General features: G+C 48.9%; 3 protein-coding genes and 1 long non-coding RNA gene across 4 annotated transcripts; 2 read left to right on the top strand and 2 right to left on the bottom strand.

The window, feature by feature from the left end:
- Positions 1-1514: 1514 nt before the first annotated feature.
- LOC111257748 lies at positions 1515-3977 on the bottom strand. Its single transcript, XR_002678328.1, has 3 exons — positions 3849-3977; positions 2436-2532; positions 1515-1948 (listed from the first exon to the last, which is right to left on the bottom strand). It is a non-coding gene; the product is annotated as an uncharacterized LOC111257748 (long non-coding RNA).
- Positions 3978-10909: 6932 nt separating this feature from the next.
- LOC101781001 (cation/H(+) antiporter 15) lies at positions 10910-13356 on the bottom strand. Its single transcript, XM_022827705.1, has one exon. It carries the CDS (start codon positions 13282-13284, stop codon positions 11056-11058), a length of 2229 nt encoding a protein of 742 aa, XP_022683440.1. The 5' UTR covers positions 13285-13356; the 3' UTR covers positions 10910-11055.
- Positions 13357-15219: 1863 nt separating this feature from the next.
- LOC101756956 (NEP1-interacting protein-like 1) lies at positions 15220-16718 on the top strand. The gene is made up of 3 exons (XM_004974098.4): positions 15220-15847; positions 15952-16035; positions 16134-16718. Exons 1-3 carry the CDS (start codon positions 15485-15487, stop codon positions 16443-16445), a joined length of 759 nt encoding a protein of 252 aa, XP_004974155.1. The 5' UTR covers positions 15220-15484; the 3' UTR covers positions 16446-16718.
- A 5494-nt stretch (positions 16719-22212) lies between these two features.
- LOC101756539 (protein DETOXIFICATION 33) lies at positions 22213-25109 on the top strand. The gene is made up of 4 exons (XM_004974097.2): positions 22213-22792; positions 23343-23884; positions 23972-24058; positions 24149-25109. The coding sequence occupies exons 1-4, from the start codon at positions 22466-22468 to the stop codon at positions 24717-24719; spliced, it is 1527 nt and encodes a 508-aa protein (XP_004974154.1). The 5' UTR covers positions 22213-22465; the 3' UTR covers positions 24720-25109.
- The last annotated feature ends 826 nt before the right edge of the window (positions 25110-25935 follow it).

Below are 25935 nucleotides of genomic sequence, written 5' to 3'. Positions count from 1 at the left end.
CTCCCATGTTTGTATGTAAAGATCTTCAAGGCCTGGTACTAGTTCCCAGATAAATTGAAGCCTTAATCTTCTGCAATTATTAATATGTAGCTCTCTGAGGCCATTGGCTTTAGATAGTGACGTTGGGAGTGACATGAGGGTCATGTTGTCGATGAGCTTGAGTGTATGAAGCCTTTGCATTGCTTCAAATGTATCCTCTGGAAAAGAAATAATCTGAGTCCCCTCCAGATGAAGGATCAACAGATTGGATAGTTGGGCCAGGGAGGGAGGTAGTTCTTTGAGATGGATGCAATTACCAAGCATTAGCTCCTCAAGACTTGACATTTCAGAGAAGAATTCAGAAGGCAGAATGGTGATTCTCGAACCTGACAGATCAAGGAAGTGCAGATTGCTCTTGTTGCTGCAATCTTGTTGGGTTAGCTCGAGCAAGGGAACCCCGTTCATATCAAGGGTTTCGAGGCTTCCCAGACAGGAAAGAGGTCGAGTAGTATGTTGTGGTGAAGACAAGGTCTCGAGCTTGGAGCAGCCTCTGAGTGAGAACAAGCGAAGATTGGATAGCTGTGAGAGATATGGTGGAAGTGAATTTATGGGTGTATAGGACAGATCAAGAACATGCAGGTCTAACACTCTATCAAAAGGAAAGCCTGATATGTTTGAGCAGCCTCTTAGGATAAGGGTGCTAAGCCTTTCCCCTGGAAAACCCCATTCAGGGTGCCAAGGCATCCTCCAATCCCAACTTACATGCCTACCATCATCATTCATAAATGAGACCCATGTCAGTCGGTCAATGTTCTCATGATAGAAAAGTTCCTCCTCCTTGAGTCGGGGAACACCCATTGCTAGCACTGAAACTCCAGTGTCCCTTGAACAAGTGTTTGACGGCGAGTTTGGCAGCAACGAATATTCTTGCAAGGCTTGAATTACAACTTTTCCTGCTTCTAACGCAGACCTGTAGTTTCTGTCGGTGGTCCTCTGCGGAGTAAGTAGGTCCTCGGCCACCCAACAGCGAACCAGCTCATCGGAGGTAATGTCATGTCTAGCAGCAGCTCCTTGCATTGGACAGTAGAGGATGCCGTAATACAGGCACTTCTGAGCTACGTGGAGCCAAAACTTGTCTTCCCGTTGCTGATGGACTAGTGTGATACGGATGGTGCCGGCTGCATCTTGTAAGGCCTCTTTAATCAACACGACCCAATGTTGCGCTCGGGGATCATCGAAATGAAGGGTATGGTAATATTCCAGAAGACCCAATATTGCCCCCGGAGAACCATATGAAAGCTCATGTTCTCTGCTTTGGTTGCAGACATCCTTGGAAGCAGTTGAGATGACCCACCCATTTGGCTGAAAGAGTACTGATGGCCTAATAAATTGTGTACTGAGAAACAACACATCCATTGGAACAGGGACGTGCAGGTTTTCAACAAGCAGAAGACGCCTCTTCCCCTGCAACATTTCCCTTATCATTCCAGGTATCCGGGACCGAATGTTGCTATCGGGAAGGAGTGCTCCAAATAACAACCGTTGTACAGGATCCCAATAGTAATCCCAACGGTAATCCCTATGGTGATTCACTCCGAAAGCCTTGAGCACCAGTATATCAGAGACCATGCCGTAACCATAGTAGCTCTCTTCTGCAGCAAGTTGATTGACCTCCTTAAGGTCGTCGTCGTCAAGGTTGAGACTTCTTGCCGTTGCCATGAGGACATCCAATGCTACCCGCCGATAGCAGCCGATCCTGCCTTCTATCGCAGCCATAGGTGATAGCCTTGCAGTTATTACGTGGTCGTAGGCATATACGTTCTTGGTTTGCTTGAATAGAAGCCTGGTTAGGGTCGGCACGAATGAAGCTGCCGGTCCGATTCCTCCATTCCATACCACCGGGTGCTCCTTGATCCACTCCGTCATTTTTTCTTCAAACTCAGAGATGAACAACTCCGCATAGGACGTCCTGAGAAAATTAGGGGCCCCCGTTGGGGTGATCAGTAGCCATGACGTTATAAATCGTAATATTTACTAACTTGTAATTTTGCAGAATGTGTTGTCTAGTGAACAACTGAAATAACAGTATTGCTTATCTTTTTTAAAAAAATGGTGAAGTAGCTTTACTGAATTTTTTTCCTTCTCTTCTCTCAAATTAGACGCTTCTATACTTTTAGGACGTGCGTGCAAGGAGATCACATCGAACTGCTCTTGAAGTTTCTACATGTGAATAAATGAGACTGTACTCTCGTCACGTGAGAATTTTGGAATTTCTTTTTCATGTTCACTAAATTACATAGCACATATCATGTGTGAAAATTCCAATCGTCATGTGCATACCAGTGATGGTAGATTGGTAGGATTAGTGATTTTAACAGATTTGGACAACCAAAAAGTTTTGAAGAACTGCATCATCATAGCGTATTGTATTTATGCATAGAAGTATTGAGTATTACTCTGAGGTATGTAGTAGTTCATCGATCCATTCGAAAACTCTTGACACCTCCATTTCTGGCCAGTTCTATTTGGTTAGGTGTTGATGCTTAATCCCACCTGGAAAAAAAAAGGAGAAAGCTGGAGTGAGTAGCAAAATATGAATGCTATTTGCAAGGACAGCAAAATAACAAAAAGATAAATTAATAATACGTGGTATATGTACAAGTGGAAAAGCTACTCCTATATACTTCCATGGCCGGCTCTAGGGGTAAGCCAAAAGTGTGATGGCCTAGAGCCCAGACTAGGTAGGAAATCCCTGTGAACATGTACATTCAACAATTTTAGCTCAGTATCTCTAACTCAACTCAGCAAACATTCCTTTGCCGACTGAATAGCAACTCGGTAAATTCACACGTTAGTTCTCGATTCTAGTTGCTTCTACAATCTTTTCCACTGTCCCTATTTATAGGCTGCTCATGGACGCCATTTGCCGAACACCCCAAACGCCCGTGAATGAAGTGTACCGATGCAAACTCTCACTCCCTTGGCCGCAACGATCTACCGATTAGGGTTCAATTCAACGGTCTTGCCCCTTTGCACCATTTATTCCGTGCAATCAATTTCATGGGCCCTTGACTTATTTGCCTTTTCCTTTTCAACTTAAAGGTCTATTTTTTTGGTCCTTTTTTAGAATTTATATTGCAATATTGACATTGTTTATCAATGATCAAGAAATAGACACATGATGTTACAAGTTAACTCTTATTACTTGGTTAGTGTCCTCGATGTTCATTTGTGAATGCCACTATTTACTATTTGAAGATGAATGGTATAAAAATTATACTTTTATACTTTTCTATGCGTGGGAACAAACTGTTTGATCTAGCAGTACAATCATAATTACTCCCTCTACTTCCTCACCAAAAAAAAATTACTCCCTCTACTAAAAAATAGCGATTGTCAAGTCAACCATTTAATACTTTGAATACTTCGATTACAAAATATTTCTAATGTGTCGAGTTTTAGATTTGAAAATGATGGACGATATGTGTCCCACAATATAGTTTCACAAAGATTTTGTAACAAAAATGCATATACAAAATTATGCTTTAGAGACTGCGTCAATGTCTAAAACATTACTTATTAATGATTAGAGCTAGGGAGTATCCTTGAAAATAAACCTCCTTTCTATCTCGTTTTCTTGGTGATCTACTATCTCCGTCCACAAATGCTTAGGAGCCAACCGGTTTGTTATTTGCCCGAGAGCTCACCTTGTCGATGAACTCAGCTTCCAGATACACAAAGACCATACAGAGCGCCTCTATCATTGTTTCTAGTTGAATCAAAACACCAACAAAGTTTTATGCATTGAAACAGAATACTATATGTGCCTCATGATAAATTGAACAAAGTTTTATGCATGGAAACAGTACCTGGTTTCCGATGAATCGTACTGGCAGTGCTGTTGATATAGCGATGAGATAATCTTGAGAGATTAAAAACTGAACAAGCGTGAGAGGATAAACCGATGCAGCAAATTTGAAACTACGAACCACGGTCACGGAGAGTGTATATGCCCCCCCAAGAGTCCAGGACATAGCTTTGAATTCTTTTTCTTTGCCAAAGGCAGCTGGATGCCCATGGGCAAGTAAAAAATGTATTCCCTGTCGGATCCAGGGTTTGCTTTTCCAGGCCCAATATTGCCTTTGCTGAGGCAATATACGACAAGCAAGGAACACACTGTCTTTTGTGTTAGAGAAGGAAAGTAAAAGACAGTGCTCAAGCAAAATGCGAAGTGTCAGATTGAAAGAACAGGTAGAACAGAAAAGAAGAAGAACACTCATCTGATGAGGAGCAGGGGAAGAATTTTCATACTATAAGACAATCAGAAAAAGTAAAGAAACTGATGCCAAAGAGTACCTCTCCTCGAAGCTTTCCAAAAGAGATAGGGGTGAGCAAAGGAACGAGTTTTCCAAAGGAAAAGGGTAGGAGTAATCAGAGTACATCACACGACCCAAAAAACAAAAACAACTCAAAACCTCATCTGTCACGCTTGTTCAGTTTAATCTCTCAAAACTAAGCCTCGCCAACTGCGAGTACGAGATAGCAGATTAGCCGTGCCCAGTGTTGGTTTCCAGCAAGCTCTCAACCAAACACTCCGAAAATAGAACACACAATAATGTAGACAGCTCTCAGAAAGCTTGTATTTCTTAAAAAATGTGAACTCTTGTACAGTAGGGTGATCCCTTTTTATAGGGAGGTGTCACACCCTGAAATTTTTGAATTTTAGGCTGTGATTAAAAGGATTAATTAAACAATGATTTTCTCATAATTTTAAAAAAAATCAATATTTATTTTCTTGACAAGAAATATTTTAAAAAATTAAATAAAGTTGTTCTTTGTGTGTGCATTCATGCCGAGGCATCTAGGTGTTTTTTGAGTGAAAAAGATTTTAATATGCGTTTAAATGATGTCCACACCCTTCTGAGAATTTTCCGGATTTTTCTGGGATTTATTCTCTTTTTTCTAAGAGTTAAATCTATTTATTATAAGGCTCTAGATTCTTTTTCATGGATTCCAAGTATTTTATTTGGATTCCTTGTGTCCCAATCAAACTCTGAGATTTATCTCAGAACTTTTGGAAGTTTCTAGATATTTTTCCCACTTTAGTAAATGAGTCCAGCTATTTCTGGAATTGTTTTCTCGCAGATAAATAAATCCAAAAATTCTAAAAATAGAAAAGTCAACCCGAAAATAACTCTTTCTGAACCCGGCCTATATATTTATCAACGCGTTCCTCTCACTGCGAGGATTACAGATTTGAAAACCTTTTCGCGAGTTGCCTCTTCTAGCTCCATAGATTTGAAGTCAAAGTTCGGTCTTCACCAAACTCCAGCGAGCTTCTCCGGCGAAACAGTGGACTTCCGGTGAAAACCGACACCACCGTGGAGCTCCACTCTTCGAGCTCTACGCCATGGTGTGGTGGATTACACGAATCTGATGACGGCTCCGTTGTCTTCCTCAACTCCGGTGAGCTCCTCTCCAACTCCGGCGAGCTTTTCCGTCACCATCGTTCATCTCTGGCCGAAGGTGAGCGCACCGTCACGTTCATCTTGTCGTCCTCATTCCGTTTTGCTATTTATGCGTGAGTTTGGTTGTCGTTTCCGGTGATCCCCCTTCCTTCTCCCTCTTTTTCTCTGTCCATGCCGGCCGGCCATGGTCGACCCCGAGCTCCTGCTCGCCCGGCCCCCCTCTTGCGTCGCACCGCGTCCTTCCGATGCTCGCCCCTCGTATGCCTGGCCGCCGCCTCTCCCATGCCGAGCCCGAGCTGAGCCGCGCGCCCCCTTCACGTGCCATGCGCCCTGCGCCCGTCACCTCTCGGCCCCGAGTCGCACCTCGCCTGTGCCACCTCGCCCCTGCGCTGCCGCTGCAGCCCACACACGTGCTGCCACCGCTGCTCACCCGCGCCACCACCGGCATAGCCGCCCGCGCCCCGCGCGCCCTCGGCCGGCCCGACAATGGCGAGCCTGGCCATTGGGTCAACCGGATTGGGAGGTTGAAGATGATACGCTTGTTTTGCAATTCGGCCCCCGAAGAAGTTCGGTTTCTCATGATCCAGTCCAATCTCTAAGTTTTATCGCGTTTAAACTCTCAGTTTCTTGCAGTTTAACCCATGATCTTTTATAGATCTAACCCTAGGCTTTGACCTAATTACAAGCATTGTTCCATGTGTCTTGTGAATCTTCCTTGCTAGCCCCTAAAGTCTATAGTTAATCACATCTAGATCCTTCCAATCTTGTTTAGCTCATAGAATCTACGTTTTAGCTCTGTTTTAATCCGTTCAAGTTGCAGCTCTGTTTTCATCCGTTCAAGTTGCAGCTCTGTTTTAATCCGTTCAAGTTGCGTTAGGTTCATGATAACATAAACTATACGATAGTGGTGATGTTTTCCATCATGCATGTCTTTAAAAATAAATTTAATATTAATTTGATTAATGCCTATTTGAATGCCTTTTCTTAATGAGAATTTAAGTAGGGTTTCCATCAATTTTTCATAAACAATATTAACTTCACTAATACTATTTAATTGGGTTTTCTAAATCAAATTAATATAGAGTTGTACCTTGGCTTTTCATAATCATACTTAATTTGATTAATGCTCAAATCAACTTTCCTAAATAAAAGTTGATTAGGTTTTTACACCGACTTTTATGAGTAAATCTTAATATGATTAATACCAATGTGAATATGTTTTCAATAACAATTTGATCCACTGGAATCATAAAGCATACATTAGATGTTTCATATAGTTTAGCCTTTCTAAAGTCAAATGTTAAATGGTATAATCTATACTTCAATATTTGTAATTAAAATATGGTTAAGTTATAACTCGGTTTTTCTTAAGTATTGATGAAATGGCTAATGTTAGTATGAAATATGTTTTCAAAATAAAGTTTGTTTAGCCAACACGATATATGTGTTTATTTGATTAGTTATTCTCACCTTTCTAAAGTTAAGTGTGTAATGGGTATAATTTATACATAGACATTTATGAATAAAACTTGACTAGGGTTTACCTTGATCTTTGCAAATAAAGTATAAATTGCATTAATTCCAACTTAGGGTATTTTCTTTCTGAAATATCCTTTACATATGTTTTGCAAATTAAAATAAACCTAGCATCTAGTCTTTTGTGCTCTTGTAAACGTAAATCATTCGATAGTCGTTCCTTGTCAACTTTAGCTTAGTATCTCTTCTGAAGATGTAGTCTTCTGTAAAGCTTATCTTTCCAGTTCCAGTTCTAGCTCAGACCCTGTTTCTTTTATAAATCAAACCAAGCTTTTCCTTTCCAATTTGAGTGCTTTAGTGATCCAAATAGTTTATCTTAAAGTTTTTGTTCTGCCTAGTTGTCTGATCATGCTTGTCCCTGTTTTTCTTATAATCCTATATCGAGTTCATAGTTGTCTTATATCCTAGTTGTCTATTTCTAAGTCAGCTCTGTTCTTTATGGCTAAACCTTTTGCAACCATCTCTTTAGAGCCAATCTTGTTAGTTTATTTCTCCGCCAACTAGTTTAGTTTAGCTTTGACTAGTTTGTTGTTCCTACAGCCTAGTTGTTCTCTCCGTAGACTAGTCTTTCTTAAACCATAGTTTACATTTTTCTTCTACGCTCTAGAGTAGTCTGTTTTTGTTATTCTCGTTCGCTTCACCTTAACTTATGCGCTAGCAGTGTGTGTTTACAGGTTGCTTGTTTTTAACATCAAAGTTAAATGTGAACTTGACTAATTCTTATTCAATTGGTTTTGTAAATAAAAATTGATTAGATTCTATCCCGGTTTTCATAAACTAAGATTTAATTGGTTAATTCTTATTTATAACCAGCTTTTCTAAATAAAAGATATCTAGTGTTATACATTGATTTTCATAAATAAAGTTAATATTCTTAATAATATTATAAATGCCTTTTCCACATTAACATGTTTAGTTGAACCCGAAGCACAAAGTTATTCAATTAGATGTCTTATACATGCTCTGAGTTTCTTAATTGTTAAATTGGCATAGCTTGTACTTCGATATTTACAAATAAAATATGATTAAGTTTATCACATTTTTAATGATTAAATATATCCAAATAGGGTATTTCTCTGAAATAATCTATGTGCATGTTTTATTTAATTAAAATGGATCAAGCATATAGTCTTTTTATTTCCTCTTATAATTCAAACCTCTCGATAGCTTTGTCTTTTCAACCATAGTTCTGTCTCCTTCGTGATCCTAGAATCGAGCCCTATCCTTTAGTACGCTCTTTTAAAGCTTTTCTCTTTGATTGGTGTATTGTTCTTAGTTGTACTTGTTTGTTTGCTTGTATGTTTGTGCCGGTGATTGCTTTGAGTAGAAGATTTGCTGTTCAAAAAAACTTTGAAGATTAAGAGTTTCAAGAGAGCAGGAGCTGAAGAGCAGTAAGAGTAACTTTTCTTTGGAGAAAGGCAAGTGTCTCTAACCATCCTTCTACCTATGCTTTGTTTATAATATCATGATAATGTTAATTGGAACATGGAGAACCACCCGGAAAAACAGTACAACCATAAGAACTATATGACTTTGGTCTTGGCTGAATAATTAGGGACTCTGATTCGTGGTAGCTTTACCTGAAAGGGACAAGAGGGAGAGACAGTAGTTGGTGTATAACCCGATCCTCTTGGGAAGGGAGCTTTGCTAAGACCCTATGCCCACTAGGGAGGTTTATGCATTGCACTGATCATGAAACCTTAGCGAGCTATCCTTACTAGGGAATCTTTGTAAAGGCCTCGTAGCGTTCCTATGCAGTCACACCTCGGTAGTGTGATGAGTGCCTGATCAGCACGGCATGGTTGGGTCCAAAGTTCTTCTGAACTTTTACACGAGTTGTGGGTAAAGATGTACAACCTCTATAGAGTGTAAAACTGATATATCAGCCGTGCTCACAGTCAAGAGCGGCCTGAACCCTCACATGATTAATTAAACTTGAAGATGGACTTAAATCGTTATTCTGGTTATTGCTTGTGGCCTTGCTAAGTACCAACCATAACTGTCCTCACCCTTGCTTACTGCTGCTCAGAAGAAGAAGGTGTGTGAAGTTCTCTAAAGATGATGCTGAGTTCTAGGCATACGCAGCCCCCAGTCGATTGCCTGTGAAGTTTGGAACCTTCGTTTTCAGGATTAAATCGTATATCTCTGATAGACTCGTAAGTCTTTATTTATATTCTTTTACGTGATACTGTTACTGTTATCCACTAATGATGTCACTATATGTATGAAACTAGATCCTAGCATACATATAGATAGCACTTTATTTTGTTTTAAAACCGAGTGTGACAGGAGGCCAACCGACATTTTACATACCAAGTTTAGTCCCACTCAACTGCTACATTCTAGAAATATACCATTTATTATCATATTATGGTAAAGAAAGAATCCTAATTAGTGAACTCCTCTACTGGATCACGCGGTTCACGCCATCCCTCCCACGTTCTCAATATGACCTGTCCCGCGAACACCTTCGTCGGAAGAATCCTCAACGTTCTTGGATTCACCTTCGCGAGGATTTTGGTCACCTCCACCTTCTTCTCCTGGGAATGACGAATACCTTCGCGGGGATCCTAAAAGCGCTTCTCACCCCCAAGAGTCCAGGACATAGCTTTGAATTCTTTTCTTTGCCAAAGGCTGGATGCCCATGGACAAGTAAAGAGTGTATTCCCTGTCGAATCCAGGGTTTGCTTTTTTCCAAAGGCCCAATATTTCCTTTGCTGAGGCAATGATACCACAAGCAAGGAACACATTGTCTTTTTTGTTAGAGAAGGAAAGTAAAAGACAGTGCACATGCAAGATGCGAAGTGTCAGATTGAAAGAACAGGTAGAACAGAAAAGCATCTGATGAGGAGCAGGGGAAGAATTTCATACTATAAGACAGTCAGAAAAAGTAAAGAAATTGATGCCAAATAGTACCTCTCCTCGAAGCTTTCCAAAAGAGCGAGGAGGAGAGCTAAGGAACGAGTTTTCCAAAGAAAAAGGGTAGGAGTAATCAGAGTACTATCACACGGCCTAAAAAAACTCAAAACCTCATCCTCTCAGGCTTGTTCAGTTTTTACTCTCAAGACTAAGCCTCGTCAACTGCATAGCAGATTAGCCGAGCCCAGAGCCCAGATATCGTCTAGGCTGCAGCAGTGGTCAGTTTGTACATTGCTGTAGGCGCTGCACCATTGCCGGTTACCTGAAGATGTGTGATGCCTACTGGGTTCAGTGTTTTTTTTTTTTTTTTTTGAAAATTACTGGGTTCAGTGTTCAGAGCGCAGGCTTTTTTTTTCCGAACAAGAGCGCAGGCTATTTGTTTCCACGATCTGCTTTGGAGTTCGGATGAATCGTGCTGCTCACTATTCAGCTATGGTTTTTAACGTTGGCTACCGGCTTAGTATGCTCGTCTAGGATTATTTTCGCATTGTTATGATCCAACCGGAGTTCGACCTAGTTTCGTGATGCTTGCTGATGGCTCTCGTTGTGCCCTGGTTAATGGGCCGATCACGACAATGGGCCCAGAAAAGCCCGGGTCCTTCTATTATACTATCTCTCAGATAGTCAGATTACAAACCCATCGCACTAGTCGTTTAGTACCACATCGCGGGCGGTTAGCTAGGGTCTGACGGTGGAGCCGGGAGATAAAGCCAAGGGGCAACCCTTCTGATATTAAATTTTATTTCCTGGGCGCACCCCAACCAAAGCAGAATTCAAAATTTTATTATGAAGTTTTATCTTGCTGGAATGGAAGGAATTAGCTAGGGGCTTTGTTTGTGGAAGCCTTCCTCAAACTGGTTTTTTTTTCCCAGCTGAAAACTAGATCTGGTTCCATGTTCATGGGTTTCAGATGGATCATGCTGCTAATTTCCGGCTTTGGATGTCTGCACGATCCCTTTCTCAGGTCAGGCATTCGGATTTGAGTAACAATTTGCTATAAAGAAAAATACTGATTCAGTTCTTACAAAAGTTGACGATACAAAGGTCACATAGTTCTGCTCGATCTGCTACTCTGAAACTGACCGAATCTAAGTATACACAAGCTGTTTCTGCGCTGTCCTGTGTGATCTTACACTCGTAGTAGCGTACGTGGTCATTGGCACGGCGGCGTGAGCGCCACCGAGTGCTGCTGCATGACGAGCACGGAGCCCATCTCCAGCGACTCGTTGGACGCCAGGATCTCGGCCACGGGCCCGATCTCGGTGCCGGCCTCCGCCCACCGCTCCAGCCCGGCGATGAGCTCCACCGGCTGCCGCCCGCCCCGCCCCACCACCACCAGCGCGAACATCCCGGCCATCCCTTCCAGCGTCTCCACCACGTCGGCGGGGCCCTCCACCATCTTCTCGACGTACATGGCCATCTCCCGCGACGCGTAGTTCTCGTAGAACCGCCACAGGAACCGCTCGTCCACGCCGCCGTCCTGGAACTCCACGTCCTCCTCGCCGCCCTTCCGGGAGGTGGAGGACGTCACGGCGTCGTACGTGCTGCGCTTCACGAACCGGAACACCGTGAGCCCGATGGCCGGGTTCTCCGCGAGCCGGGACGCGAACGACACGGCCTCCCGGTCGTCGGGCCCCCCCAGGAACACCGCCGCCACCACGTGCGTCACCGTCCGGTCGCTGCACGGGTGCACCAGCGTCCTGCCGCTCTCCGGCGCGACGCCGATGGGCGTCTGGAAGCTGGTGCCGGTGCCCCGGTACGGTCGGTCCACGAGGAGCCCCACCGTGCACGGCGCCCGCGCCAGCACCTCCTGGTTGAGCCACCACCGCTCCTCGAGCCGGCACGCCATCCTGCCGTCGAACCGCTGCTCCTTGTAGCAGGGGACGAGGAGCAGGCCGGCGTGCGCGTCCTCGGCGGCGCGGCAGGCGGCGGCGGCGTCCCTGGCCGCGCCGAGGCTCACCACGTCGACCTGACGGAAGGAGATGCCAGTCGCGCGGGCGAACACGTCGACCACCCGGTTCATCTGCGTCACGGCGTCGGGGCCGCCGCCCTTGTCCTCGTCGCCGCGCGCCTGCTGGTGGTACGGCGTCCGGACGGCGGCGAGGTCTCGGGGGGCCTCGAAGAAATGGAGCACCGGCACGGCGGGCTGCTCCTGGGGCGCGCTCACCAGGAGCTCGACGAGGCTGAAGATCCCGGGCGCGGCGTGCGCGCCGTGGAGGCAGGCGAGCATGCGGAGCTCCTGCTCTGGGCCCAAGGATTCCATGGCCTGGTGCCTGGTCCTGTACGCCTCCTTCTCCCTGCGCAGGACCGCGGCGGCAGCCGGCCCGGCGATGAGGGTGCTGATCAGGTTGCCGATGATCATCGCGTACAGCGCCTGCTCCGCCCACACCCCTTCCGTCTTGGCGAACTTCATGTTCATGGTGTCGACGTGGCCCTTGACGTTGAGCAGGAAGCTGTAGCGGAGCGCGTCGGAGACGGGGATGTTGAGGTAGGTGGAGGCGGAGGCGGCGCCGACGGCCTTCCCGACCAGGCCGAGCAGCGTGAGGAGCATGCCGGGCACGATGATGGCGCCGGACATGGAGTTGTAGTCGAGCCTCATGCCGATGGTGGCGAAGTAGAAGGGCAGGACGATGCCGTTGACGGGGGGCACGAGCGCGTCGGCGACGGACCGCGCGGCGGGGCCTTCCCTCGGGAACGCCATCCCCAGCGCGAGGCTCGTCGGCATCCCGTCGAACCCCAGCATCTGCTGGATGCTGGTGACGAGCCAGACGGTCAGGAGCATGGCCGCCAGGTCGCGGCCCCTCACATGGTGCTGCCCGGCGTTGCGCTGGTTGATGCGCGTCACGGCGGGGCGCACCAGCCAGACGGCGGCGCCGGCCAAGGCGAGCGCCAGGAACCCCTTCTTGATCTGCGGCGAGCCGCGGTACAGGTCCTGGGTCCGCTCCTTGGCCAGCGTCGTCGACGACAGCAGGCCGTCGCCGACGACGCAGATGAGGTTGGTGATGATGGCGGAGGCGACGACGAGGCGCCCGTTCTCGCTCGCCGTGAGGTTGAGCTCGCCGGCGACCCGCGTGACGGAGATGGACGAGGTGTTGGTGAGCGCCAGCATGAGCGTGGCGGCGAGAAGCTCGGGGGTCTTCACCGGGGAGTGCATCATGCTGCCGTACATCCCGCTGGACACGACGGCGGCCACGAGCAGGCTGGCGGCCACCGTGGCGTAGGCCAGGGCGACGCACCGGCGGGTGGAGTTCCGCAGCGCCGCCAGGTCCAGCTCCAGGCCGACGAGGAACATGTAGATGACGCGCGCCTCCGCGATGTAGCCGCCGTACATGTCCTCCACGTCGTCCACGTCCACGTGCACGATGGCGTTGCGCAGGCCCATGCCGCCCACGGCCACGCCGGCCTGAAATCAAAGCGAGCGAGCGCCGCCGTACTGTAACCTCGATCGAGCACTCCAAATGCCTAGATCCAGACGCGAGGATACGTACGAGGATCTGGGAGACGGCGCTGGGCTGGTTGTAGCGGCGGAGGAAGAGGTGGAGGAACCTGGCGAGGAAGATGACGGCGAGCGCCTGGATGACGACGAGGAACAGCGTGTCCAGGGCGACGCCGGGGACGCGCGTGATCACGATTGGGTCGATCTGCGGGCAGATGTTGAAGGATCTCGCCATCGTGAAGGCCCGGCAGTCGGCCGCCGCCGCCGCCGCCGAGGGAACTTCGCCGCCGATACGTGCGGCGATCGGCAAGGTTCGTCTCCTCACGCAGAGGCAGTTGTCTGAGCGGATTCAACTCCGGGCGTAGTGCGGCTAGCATGCAGCTCTGGGCATATTGGAGGAACGCCCATGACTCTCGTGCCCGTGGCCGGGAAGAAGATGCCCTGGCCAGGAATAGGCACCGGCTCGCACTTTGTTGGCGTGTGTCAGCTAAATTGAACAACCTTGAAGTCCCACTGTGGATTCAAATTTAGCTTCAATTTGTTTTTATAATTTCATCGAAAACGTTTGCCTTTAAGGTTCTTTTTACACGATTCCTACCATTGATGCGTTGTTTGGTTGTGCAGAGACTGGCATGGAATGTCAAACTTGGATGACTTAGGATGAAGGACCATCAAATCGAAAGAGGCGGGAATGGAACTATGGAAGATGAAGGTCCCGTTTGGATACCTCGTGCTAAAGTTTAGCACCTGTCACATCGGATGTTTGGATGCTAATTAGAAGTATTAAATATAGGTTAATTAAAAAACTAATTGCATAGATGAAGTCTAATTTGTGAGACGAATCTATTAAGCCTAATTAGTCCATGATTTGATAATGTAGTGCTACAGTAACCATTTGCTAATGATGGATTAATTAGGTTTAATAGATTCGTCTCGCGAATTAGCACAGGATTCTGCAATTAGTTTTATAATTAGCTCATGTTTAATCCTCCTAATTAGCATCCGAACATCTGATGTGACACTGCTAAAGTTTAGCACAATTATCCAAGTTAACGCTGAGTTAGCACGGAGGCTCGGATAGAAGGCCCAAAAGAATTCTGGCCCATTTTCAGCCTTGCAAGTCATGCTTTCCCACCATGCAGCCCGTCAGTATCCTGGAGTCACTTTGCTCGACAGAGACGAAACAGAAAAAAGGATGGAGAGGTGCTGGTACTGGAATGACACGAGACACATGAACAGAAGTGGTCGTTCGTCCTCTCGGTCATTTTCACAAGTAGAGGGGAGCGAGTCAGACGTTGCAGGCAAAGCTTTTAAATGCCCCGTGGAAACTTGTTCGTGTCGAAACGCTTGTCCGCCGTGGTCACCTCGCCTGCGGTCAGCCGTCCACGAAGAAAGCTAACCGGGCGTGGCCCCTGGTGCCCACCGTTCCTCCCCCTACACGTACGTGCGACCACGCCGTCCGGCGGCCTGCACCCGTCACTCGTGCACGCATCGCTCGCCGCGACCGGCAGGCGAGATGCGAGAGGGCAGGGCAGGGGCAGCTGGGGATCGCCGTGGTTGGTGGTGGTGTGCGGGAAGAGGGAAGCTTAGCCGTTAAGAGAGCGGGCGGAGCAAGGAAAGCCAAGCCAAGCCAAGAGAGGCCAACCGCAACCACCCGCCGTCGCCATCCGCCGCGTGCCGGGATGGTTAGCATTTATGCGCCCGGCACAACGCTGCGCGGGTACGCTGCTGCTGTTGCCTCATTGCCTGGATGCTGCCGTGCCCTCCTCCCCTCCCGCCTCCCTGATGGACGCGTTCCACCGGCAGCCGCGTCTCCACGTCGGACCCAACGGCGAAGCAGCAGCCACCGGTGCACGGCTGACCTGCCGAACCGGGTGCAGCCGGGGACGACGACGCGTACCAGAACAACGCGCTCCGTGATCATGTGTAGTCGCCACTCCACCTGATGAACAACTTATAAATCTCCAAGACGCGCTACAAGCAAGTCCACAAAGCCCTCCATCGGAGTCATCTCTGTACCCCCAAGCTATTGAGCTCGACGACCGCCAGGTTCTTCCTCCCCTTCTTCTCCTCTCGCGTGTCTCCATCTCCTGCTCGCCGCGCACGCAGCGTCGTCCGTTGCCCGAGCAGCCGAGAGTCAGCAGCCATGGAGGCAGCCGCGGTCTCCTCCGCCAGCACGTCCTTCTCTCCCAGCACGCCGTCCACGCGCCAGAGCGCGCCGGCAGCGGCGGCGAGCCGCGTGGGAGGCAGAGGCAGGAGCGTCTACCGCCTGCCGGCGCGCGTCGCCCGGGCGGTGCTCCGGGGCGTCCTCACCTTCGTCTTCGCGGCGGTGGGCATGGTCCTCGGCGCCGTCACCGGCGCGCTGATCGGGCTCGCCACGGAGAGCGGCCTGGTGCGCGGCGCCGGCATCGGGGCCATCTCCGGCGCCGTCGTGTCCATGGAGGTCGTCGACTCCTCCGTCGCCATCTGGCGTTCCCACGACTCGGGGATCTGGAGCGTCCTCTACGTGGTAATTAATTATTGCACTCACCTTCCCATTTATCATTGAATCCAATACAATCGACTCAGAAAATAATTGAAGAAATTTGTGCTGATCGATTTCTTCATCATCAGCTTGACGTGATCTGGAGCCTCCTGACCGGGCGCCTCGTCCGTGAGAAGGTTGACCCCGCCGTGCAGAGCGCCGTCGACAGCCAGGTACGCGATGCGCTGATCATCTGTTCGATCGATCAAGCTCTCAAGTCTTCAGCCAAATTGAACTTAACGCGATTCTTGTGTTCTGACCGCGCGCGCAGATGAACGCCGTGGACTCACCGTTCAGGGAGATTGCGCCAACATTGGCGGACGTGTTCGAGACGGGCGCCGCCGGCGCCAAGGGCATGCCGGCCGACGCCATCGAGGCGCTCCCCGTCACGACCTTCACCGAGCACACCGCCCTGGACGCCGACACCGGCGACCGGGTCGGCTGCTCCGTCTGCCTCCAGGACTTCGAGGCCGGCGAGACGGCGCGGAGCTTGCCGGAGTGCGGGCACACGTTCCACCTGCCGTGCATCGACGCCTGGCTGCTCCGGCACGCGTCCTGCCCGCTGTGCCGCCGCGCGCTCTAGGCCGTTTGTTGCGCGCGAGCAGAGCACACGTCTGCACCAGGGCACGCGGTGGACATAGGTTTGCTTTGCTCGGGATGGCATCTGCACCTGCGTTCTTTTTGTTCCTACTCATTCATTTCTTCGTCGTTTTGACGATGTACACATACTTAGTTCATCGTGGCTGGTACATATATTATGATATAACGCCATGGCTGTAAATATGTATAGAGGTTACTGTTGTAAATAATCCGTGTAGCATTGACCATATATTGAGATTCTTTTTGACATTGTTTTTTCAGAAAATCTTTTTTTCATTGCTTTTTCATTGCCAAAAAAAGATGGATAAGCCTACAAATCCAAGCACTTGAACCACCTTATTAACATGGCTAACTTGCCACTCCACATAATACATTAGTGTAAGAAAAATGGTCCTCTAGGCTATGATTGTGATTTTGGTGATTGAATTACAATATTATTATTGGGACTAACATTTGTACCAAGAATGAGCACTTGTAGGGTTTCATAGGTTCCATGGATGCATCACTGAAAGTGCATTTAAGCCCCTAAGTGGGTTTTGGTGAATTGAATGATAAAACGATTAAAGAACTAACTTGTTTTCTTAAGGTTGCGATATGATATTGTTTCATAAGTTAAATGTGTATTATATGGCCCACAATAAAGAAAAGCAAGCAAGTGTGTGATCACGTGATGAAATTGTATGATCAATGACAAGCAAGGGTGAAGCAAAACTTGGAGATATGCTTGATGGTTGATCTATAAGTCTCCAAATCATATAATAGCTTGATTGACAAGTAAAGAGATTATTAAGAAAGGAATAGTGATATTCACAAATGGATATTGCAAGACTTCATGTGTATATGATAAAAAGATATGAACTTATGTGTTACATATTGGTCTTGTTATTGGAAGCTTGCAAATTAATGGGATATTTTTTTATCAATCAAGAACAAGCATTTGAAGAGGATTTCAAATGGGATTTCATTGTTGATGTCAAAGCAAAACTAAAGTCAAAGTGGCAAGAATATGTGAAGAAATCAAGTGAGATACTAGAGCAAGGGACTAAGTAAGTTTTGGACAAGCCACTTGCCCATTTAAAGTTGTTGGAGTCATCCAAGCCACCAAAATGCATAAGTGATTAATCAAAGGCTTAGCACAAGCTTAGAAAAATGATTAGTGCTAGGATAGGTCTACAGAGGAGAGAATGCAAGGTGTGCCTGCCTTGTGATCTGTTCAATGAGTGAACCATAAGTATTTGGTGGCTCGCCGGCAAGTCCTCGACCCTCCGGCTTGGTGTGGAGCGACGTCGATGACTGTGTGCGGGGGACGAGGAGACCTCCTCCTTCATGGAGAAGCTCCGTAGTGGATACGGCGTCAAAGTGACCGGAAGAAAGGGAGTGGTGAGCCTTGCCTTAGTGGCAAGCTTCTCATCCGGCTTGGCACAAGCCTTTGTAGCGAGTCCAAGACCCTGACCAGAAGAGACTTGGTGACCACGAGCATATCCTTGGTGGAGCTTCAACATGGACTAGAGGTGGCATTTGCCTACCGATACCACAGGATAAATCGTCGTGCCAAATTTGCATTTCTTCCTAACCCACTCATTTACGTTTCCGCATTTCATACCTACAACTTGGAGCTTTTCATCCTAGTATCTTGCTAGGATTGGCTCTAGATTGCAAAATTTGTTTTTGGCTCTAGTTTATGTTTTGAAGCAAATAGTGGAAATCATAGGTTAAGGATTTCCCTATTTTATCCCTTCCCCTCTTAGGCTACGAGCACCGATTCCTTAATTTCAAACTTTACTTTTGAAAAGAGGGGATAGTACGAGACTTAAATGACATGTGAGATGATGTATATTTGCAACTGAGTAGCTGTAGCTTTCAATATTACGGAACTACTTCTTCCGTTTCAATTTGTAACGACTTACAATAATAATATCTATAAATTTAAAAAAGTCAAAACGATCCACGATTTAAAATGGATTTAGCAGAAGAGTTGAAAAAAAAAACATTACAAGAAGAGTTGATTCTCCGTGGCACGCACGATAGATTTCGGGCTTCCGCCACGATTGATGTAGCTCTTCTTCTTCTTCTTGCACGCACGACCGTCTCGGACTCTCGAGCCCGCGGCGTCTGAGAGGCCGGTCCACACCCGAGCCGAAAAGCCCAATTGCTGCCCACGCGCGATAGCAAAGAAGGCCCAATGACGACCCTCTCCATAATGGATTCTGCATAACTTCCCAACGATGCATCACGAAATGGGCCATGCCAAGTTATGGTCCAATCAGCGAAACAGCCCATCTGGTAGAAATGTTTCTCGAATTAAAAGAAGGTACACATCTCAAAAGTTTGTAACAACAGGCCCACCACGTCGCCTATTTTTTGTGACAGGGGCTTATGGCCCCACCACGGGATGGTTTATATGAAAATACTAACAGCAACTATATGACGGTACGATCGACGCAGCAGGGCATCTACTAACAGCGAGTTACCTGCAGCGGCGAGCCCAACCTTCTCTACTCACCCGAGAATTGCATTTCCGTACGAAGGAACATGCACGCGCTGGCGCTGCCCTGATGGAGCTAGCCACAGCCGCCGCCGCCGCACCGCCGGCCAGAGAGAACATAAATGGCCGTGGTCTCGCCGGAGCCCGGCCAGGCATGCACCAGTTGTTTGCTTTGGGTCTGAGCGGAGCTGCCTGGTTCAGTCAGCGCTCTTAGGTGTCCGATTTTGGTCGCTGAAGCTGAGATCGCTGCCCGACAAGCTGCCTACCAAGTTGTTCGTTCACCGATCGAGCAGCTAGCAGCGCATGCAACGACGAACCGATCGATTCCATTGCATCACCACCGCCTTCCCAATCCAATCCCATCGGTGTAGCGTAGCAGTAGCTGCAGGGTACGCGGTCAGGGTGGGTGCGTGCGTGTGCAGTGTCGTCATCGCGAGCTGAGGACCGGCATCACAGGTGTGCTGGTGATCAAGTCGTGATGGTTTGCTAACCTACTGCGCTTATAGAAATTTAATTAAATAATCCTCTTGGGTGATGGGTCGATCGATCGACGCCATCGAGCAGAGAGCGATGGTGATGATCGCTCGATCGGTACGCAGATGATCATCAGCTTGATGCATGATCATTCTCGCTCGTTCCATTTTTCTTCAATTCTGCTGCACCTGCACCACCTCTCTCTCTCCGGTGCAGCCCCTCCTCCGGCCGAAGCTGCATCTCGTGCGCCGATGGCCCGGGCACCGTGGAATTAACCTGCCCCCGCCGACCCGTGGACACCGAGATCGCGTCCCTGACTGCTAGCTGTCTGACGACGGAAGGAGATTGGTGGAGAGGAGGAGGAGGAGGAAGACGGCGATGACGACACGGCACACAGTGCAGGCGGATGCGGTTCCTACTGGTGCCATTTGACCTTGTTTTCTCCCCTCTACTCGAGCACGAGGATCGCGCCCTGAGTATAAACTAGACAAGGGACGACATCGACACGGATGCTGGGATTATTGGATCCCGGCTGTCAACTTCCGAGCTGGATATGATGCTGAGCACAGCAGGGGGCTCCCGGTTCGCTCGATCCTGCGTCACATGCATGATAGCAGATCGACGCATCTTAAGTATCTTTCTCACTTGAAAACAAGCAGCAGCAGAAGAAGGTAGATCGACGCATCTCCGATCAATCCTACAGCATGATTTTATGATCCTACCGGGGTGTATCTCTGAGTGAGAATTGTTTTCAATTTGCTCGCATAATATCGATTATGATCTGTCATCAGCTGGTCGTAAACGCCATTATTCCGACCTGCTGAGCTCTTCAACTCCAACGCAACGCAAGCATATATCCCGCCCATGCAGCTCCGGTACGGAAGAGCCAACACGACACGAGACGTCGACAGCCAGTAGCTCCATCGAGATCGCTCGTTCCATTTATTTCTTCTGCATGTGGTAACGACTGCACCGGGCCACTTCTCCTCCGGTGACGATTTGCATCGACACCGGCCGGCCGCAGAGGAGCTAGCAGGACCGACGGTGGCGGCCGTAGGCTTGCCCGGGCGGAGCCCGGCCGGCCAGTCAGCGACCACTCGTCGACCAGTGTCCAGTGGTCACTGCCGACACGTCGCCACGCCGGGCGCGTGCATGGCATGGCGCCGCCGGCCCGCGGGGACCGGCCCGCGGGGACCGTGGAATAATAAACCTGCCCCTTCGCATTGTCCCGTCGCCGCCGACCCGGCCCGTCGACTGATCATCGCGTCTCCGTCTGCTAGCTGTCTGACGACGGGTGGAGAGGAGGAAGAAGACGACGGCGACGGCGGCACACGCGGTGGAAGCGGGATGCGGTTCACACCCAACACCGGTCGATCGGGTGCTACGACGAGACGCGCGCACAGGGCGATTTGACTTGAGCACGAGGATCGCGCCATGAATAAATTAAACAACGAGCACGGATGGGATTGGATCCCGTCAACTACTTCCGATTCCGATCGAGCTGCTGGATGCTGAGCGCAGCAGGGAGCGTGCGGCGTCGCGAGATCTCGGTTCGCTCGATCCTTGACAGCCAGGAGTGTCAGATACTAGATCATCGATGCATCTATCTTACTTGAAAAAAAAGGAAAAAGTGTATATTTCATCCTTAAAGTATTACAAAAGTGTGACATTCATCCCTCATATTTCATTTGGAACAAATCAACCCCTTAACTAACTAAATCGGTGCATTTATCATCCGTAACTTTATTTAATGATATTTTAGGGTCATATAACATCAGTTTTAGGCTATGTAATCATCTTACTAATCACTGCTTAGTCACGTCTAATGTTGAATCAAAAGTTTGGTGTGAATCGGTTCCGTCAAATTTTCCAATAAATTTTTTTTGGGCAGCTAATTTAGAGGATTTACTGATTTTTTTAGCTATATATCTTCGACTCAGCATATTACGCTAAGTAGTGATTAGGCAGATGATTACATGAGCATAAAACCACCGTTAGATGGCACTAAACTATTGTTAAACTAAGGTAGGATGATAAATGCACTAATTTAGTTAGTTAAGGGGTTGATTTGCACCAAATGAAATATGAGGGATGAATACCACCCTTTTGCAATAATTGAGGGATGACAAATACACTGAAGAAAGAAAGGAAAAAAGATAGATCGATGCATCCGATCGATCCGGCAGCTGATTTATGAGGGGGCAAAAACTGGTGAACGGTCGGCGCCATGGCCCATGGCGGAGAGCCGGAGAGCGAGAGCTCGCGGGGCCGCAACACCACTGGTGACCCCATGGCATCGAAGCCGTACACACATTGATCTAGCAATCATTAACCTTAGCGTGATCTAGGACTGATGGGTGGAAAAGTCTAGACCAACATGCAACCAGCCGGTGTTTCTGCAGTTCAGATGATGAGGAGAGAGAGAGACGTTTGCTGAGAGATAGCTACAAGGTGACCAGGGGGCCGGGCCTTTGCTCATTTCTGCAGCGCGCGGCCACGACACTTTCTAGACTAGACCGCGCGCACGTTTACTTCACACGATGACGTAGAGATCAGCACGCACACGTAGCATATAAAACGGGAAAAATAATCCCCTAGGGTGATCGGTCGTCGGTCACTGCGCGCGTTTTTTTGTCATCATATAAAAAATGCAACAAGGTAATAGTCTCAAGTGTGTAAGCGTGCTGGCTGCCTGCCTGACCCTGCTGAGAGATACGAGATACGAGAGATCGGCGAGGTGATGGAGACGCGCTCGGCATCTCCGGATCCGTCATACATGGCATTACGGTAGTATAAACTCCATGGTTGTTATCAAAGCTTGGCACATTGCGCTCGCTCCTACACGTACTAATACCCTAGTACCAGGAGTGGCTGCTCACCCAAACTCGGGGCCCGGCCATCCACCTAGCTAGCTGCCCATTTATGCCTCATCCTCAGTTCCTGCTCACTCCTTCCCTCCATCATTGATCGAGGTTGGTCTAGTAGTAGAGAGCACAGCTAGCTGCTCCATCAGAGAGTTAGAGTTAGAGAGAGCTAGAAGAGAGATGGCGGCGAGCGGCGGCGGGGGAGAGGAGGCGCTGAGGGAGGCGCTGCTGCTGGCTCCTCCGGCCGGCGACGGGAACGGGAACGGCAAGGTGGAGAAGCAGGTGGAGGACCTGGAGGAGATCCGGAGCGTGCGGGCGTTCCTGCGGCACGCGGCGGAGGAGAACCGGAGGCTGTGGAGCCTGGCGGGGCCCGCCATCTTCACGTCCATCGCGCAGTACTCGATGGGCGCCATCACCCTCGTCTTCGCCGGCCACCTCAGCACGCTCGAGCTCGACGCCATCTCCACCGAGAACAACGTCATCGCCGGCCTCGCCCTCGGCCTCACGGTGCTTATCTTACTTACTGCTCGTGCATATTAACTTATTGCATATATTCTCGATCCATCCATGCTTAACTTGCTGAGTTGCTCATCTCGCCAAGAGTCAAACCTGCACTCCTGCGAGCATCGATCGAGATGCATCGATTATATTGATTGATCGTCGATCGGCGTACGTGGCTCATCAACTAACGCCCATCACATGCCCTGAAAATACTAATCAGACTAGTTGCTCGATCAAGTCAACGAAAAGATCGGCAACCTAGACAAGGCCAGCCACATATATGCATACAGAAAGGATTGGATAAAAAAAGAACTCTGATCTTGTTCAGTACACTGTCTTCTCTAGATTATTAGCTGTTGCATCTTCTTTTCTGGAAACATAATGAGACTTGCAAAGTTAATTTCTTGGATGATACATATGGAACCCTGAAAAGATTTTAAACTCACGAGATTTTTGCTGCAAAAAACGCACTCGAAACGACTCCCAAATTATGAAATTCAAAGGCCGGAGCTACTAGCAGCTGATGGGTGAAGCGTGCATGGTGTGTGGCATGCAGATGGGCATGGGGAGCGCGCTGGAGACGCTGTGCGGGCAGGCGTACGGCGCGAAGCAGCTGCACATGCTGGGCGTGTACCTGCAGCGCTCCTGGATCATCCTCAACGCCTTGGCCGTGCTCATGCTCCCGCTCTACCTCTTCGCCGCCCCGGTCCTGCGCTTCTTCCACCAGGACGCCGAGATCGCCGCCCTCGCCAGCAGGTTCGCGCTCTACATGATCCCGCAGCTCTTCGCCTACGCCTGCAACTTCCCCATCCAGAAGTACCTGCAGGCGCAGGGCAAGGTAATGGCCATGGCGGTCGTCTCCGCCGTCGCGCTCGTCTTCCACGTCGCGCTCAGCTGGCTCCTCGTGGGGCCCATGGGAATGGGGGTCGTCGGGCTGGCCGTAGCGCTGAACGCGTCGTGGTGGTTCGTCGTGCTGGGCCAGCTCGCCTACATCCTCATGGGCTACTGCCCCGGCGCCTGGAACGGCTTCGACTGGCTCGCCTTCTCCGACCTCTACGGCTTCGCGCGCCTCTCCGTCGGCTCCGCCGTCATGACCTGGTACGGTATCTACTTGGATCGGAGCATCAAGCTAGGTTATTCGTACGTGTTCTGTTGACTGACACGTACGTTCTCTTGTGCGTGCAGCCTGGAGTTCTGGTTCTACATGTTCCTCATCGTCATCGTCGGCAACCTGGAGAACGCCCAGGTCGCCGTGGCGGCAGTCTCCATCTGGTGAGTAGCTAGATCATTTTGTTGCTGCTGCATACAGTTTCGATCAGCTATACCTCTAACAACCCCCTGCTGCACACGAATGGATCGCAGCACGAACCTGTTCGGGTGGCAGATCATGGTGTTCTTCGGCTTCAACGCGGCCATCAGCGTGCGCGTGTCGAACGAGCTGGGCGCCGGCCGCCCGCGCGCGGCCAAGTTCGCGATCCTGGTGGTGCTCATGTCGTCGGTGGCGATCGGGCTCGCCTTCTTCGCCGCCATCCTGGCGCTCCGCGACGTCTACGGCGCGCCCTTCACGGAGAGCCCCGAGGTGGTGCGCGCCGTGGCGAGGCTCGGCGTCGTCTTCGCCTTCTCGCTGCTGCTCAACAGCGTGCAGCCGGTGCTGTCGGGGGTCGCCGTCGGCGCCGGCTGGCAGTGGCTGGTGGCGTACGTCAACCTGGGATGCTACTACCTCATCGGCATCCCCGTCGGGTACCTCATCGCCTTCCCGCTCCGCGGCGGGGTGACGGGGATGTGGGGCGGCATGCTCAGCGGGGTCGGCCTGCAGACGCTGATCCTGGTCGCCATCACCATGCGCACCAACTGGGACAGGGAGGCCAGCGAGGCGCACTCCAGGATACAGAAATGGGGTGGGTCGGCCGCTGTCAAAGCTTTGGGTGAGTAAACTGAACTGAACTGAAGACGGGCGACATGTGTGTAGAAATGAGAACACCTGCCAGCATGCGAGCAAAAGTTGCATGGGGGCAGTAAGCTTTGGCTTGTTGGTTTCTGGCGAGGGAACGGACACGGTGCTTGAGATCCGACGCCTGCTTGGGTTGTATCTCGTGCAGGTGGTGTTCTTCGTGCTGCTTAATATTTGAGGTGTATATGTAAGTACGAACAACGATAGGTTGCGTGTGATATACATCATGTTTAGATACATAATAAAATATATCTATTTAGAAAAGTCAAAATGACTTACGATTTGAAATGGAGGGAGTAGTTGAGATCGTTATTAAAAAACATGACTATTTGGTCACTTCTTAAAAATGTGAAATTCTTTCCTATTCCAGTTGACCACTTTTACATATGTGATTGTTTTCGGCATTTGATGTTGCGTAGTCTATGTGACCAGTGAAAGCCCAGAAAGCTCATGAACCATATAAAAATATTCACAGGCAAAACAAATCTCACATAGTTATTCCTGATCATCAATGCGTGGATCAAATGTTATGGTTGTTGCAGCTATTTGTTATAACAGAAGGAAAATAATATTCCAGGCTAGAAGAGAAAATGTCCTAGAAGAAGAAAATGATGTTTCAAAAGATGCGATAAAATGCATTACACTCGCATATGCGACATACAGTTCTTCGGATTTGCAAAGCACCGTGTGGGGAAGGTACCATTTTAAGTAGAACTAGTGGGAAAGAACGACATGCTTTGTCAATTAATCATCTATGACAATTGCTACCAAACAACTTATAAATATGTATGTTCATTGTCCCTGACATCTCGATGTTCCTCTAAATTTCTTCTAGCTGCCCGATGCATTTCATCGACATCCCATTACAAGTGCTAGGCCAGCGAGGGTAGCTCTAGCAGCTTATTCAAATGGCTTTCCTACCTTAAGAATGACCATATGGTCGTTAGCTCATGCACAACTCTATTTAGTAAGATTAATATATCGAGTACGGACGTAGGTTTACATTGGAAACTACGACTTCATAAAATAGTATTGGCAGCTCAAGGATGACCACTTGATCAGGTATGATGGTCTTAATCTCCTCAATAACCGTTCCTAAAAGTTTAGGCATGATCTAATCTTTATCGTGTTGGGAGCATATGCCCCCTCCCCAACAAAATAAAAGCCTTATGTGTAACCAGGGCGAAGCTAGATGAGA

The sequence above is a fragment of the Setaria italica genome, chromosome VI (assembly GCF_000263155.2).
Source record: "Setaria italica strain Yugu1 chromosome VI, Setaria_italica_v2.0, whole genome shotgun sequence".
NCBI classification, from domain to species: domain Eukaryota; kingdom Viridiplantae; phylum Streptophyta; class Magnoliopsida; order Poales; family Poaceae; genus Setaria; species Setaria italica.
The sequence above is the reverse complement of the archived record's forward strand: the minus strand, read 5'-3'. Positions and strand labels throughout refer to the sequence as shown.

Excerpts from the sequence above, each read along its gene's own strand:
- LOC101781001 (XM_022827705.1), bottom strand. The coding sequence starts at position 13,284 with ATGGGCCTGCGCAACGCCATCGTGCACGTGGACGTGGACGACGTGGAG.
- LOC101756539 (XM_004974097.2), top strand. The coding sequence starts at position 22,466 with ATGGCGGCGAGCGGCGGCGGGGGAGAGGAGGCGCTGAGGGAGGCGCTG. Across the intron at positions 23,885-23,971 it reads GGCTCCGCCGTCATGACCTG|CCTGGAGTTCTGGTTCTACA; the intron begins GTACGGTATCTA and ends TTGTGCGTGCAG. Across the intron at positions 24,059-24,148 it reads GTGGCGGCAGTCTCCATCTG|CACGAACCTGTTCGGGTGGC; the intron begins GTGAGTAGCTAG and ends AATGGATCGCAG.
- LOC101756956 (XM_004974098.4), top strand. The coding sequence starts at position 15,485 with ATGGAGGCAGCCGCGGTCTCCTCCGCCAGCACGTCCTTCTCTCCCAGC. Across the intron at positions 15,848-15,951 it reads TCTGGAGCGTCCTCTACGTG|CTTGACGTGATCTGGAGCCT; the intron begins GTAATTAATTAT and ends CTTCATCATCAG. Across the intron at positions 16,036-16,133 it reads AGAGCGCCGTCGACAGCCAG|ATGAACGCCGTGGACTCACC; the intron begins GTACGCGATGCG and ends CCGCGCGCGCAG.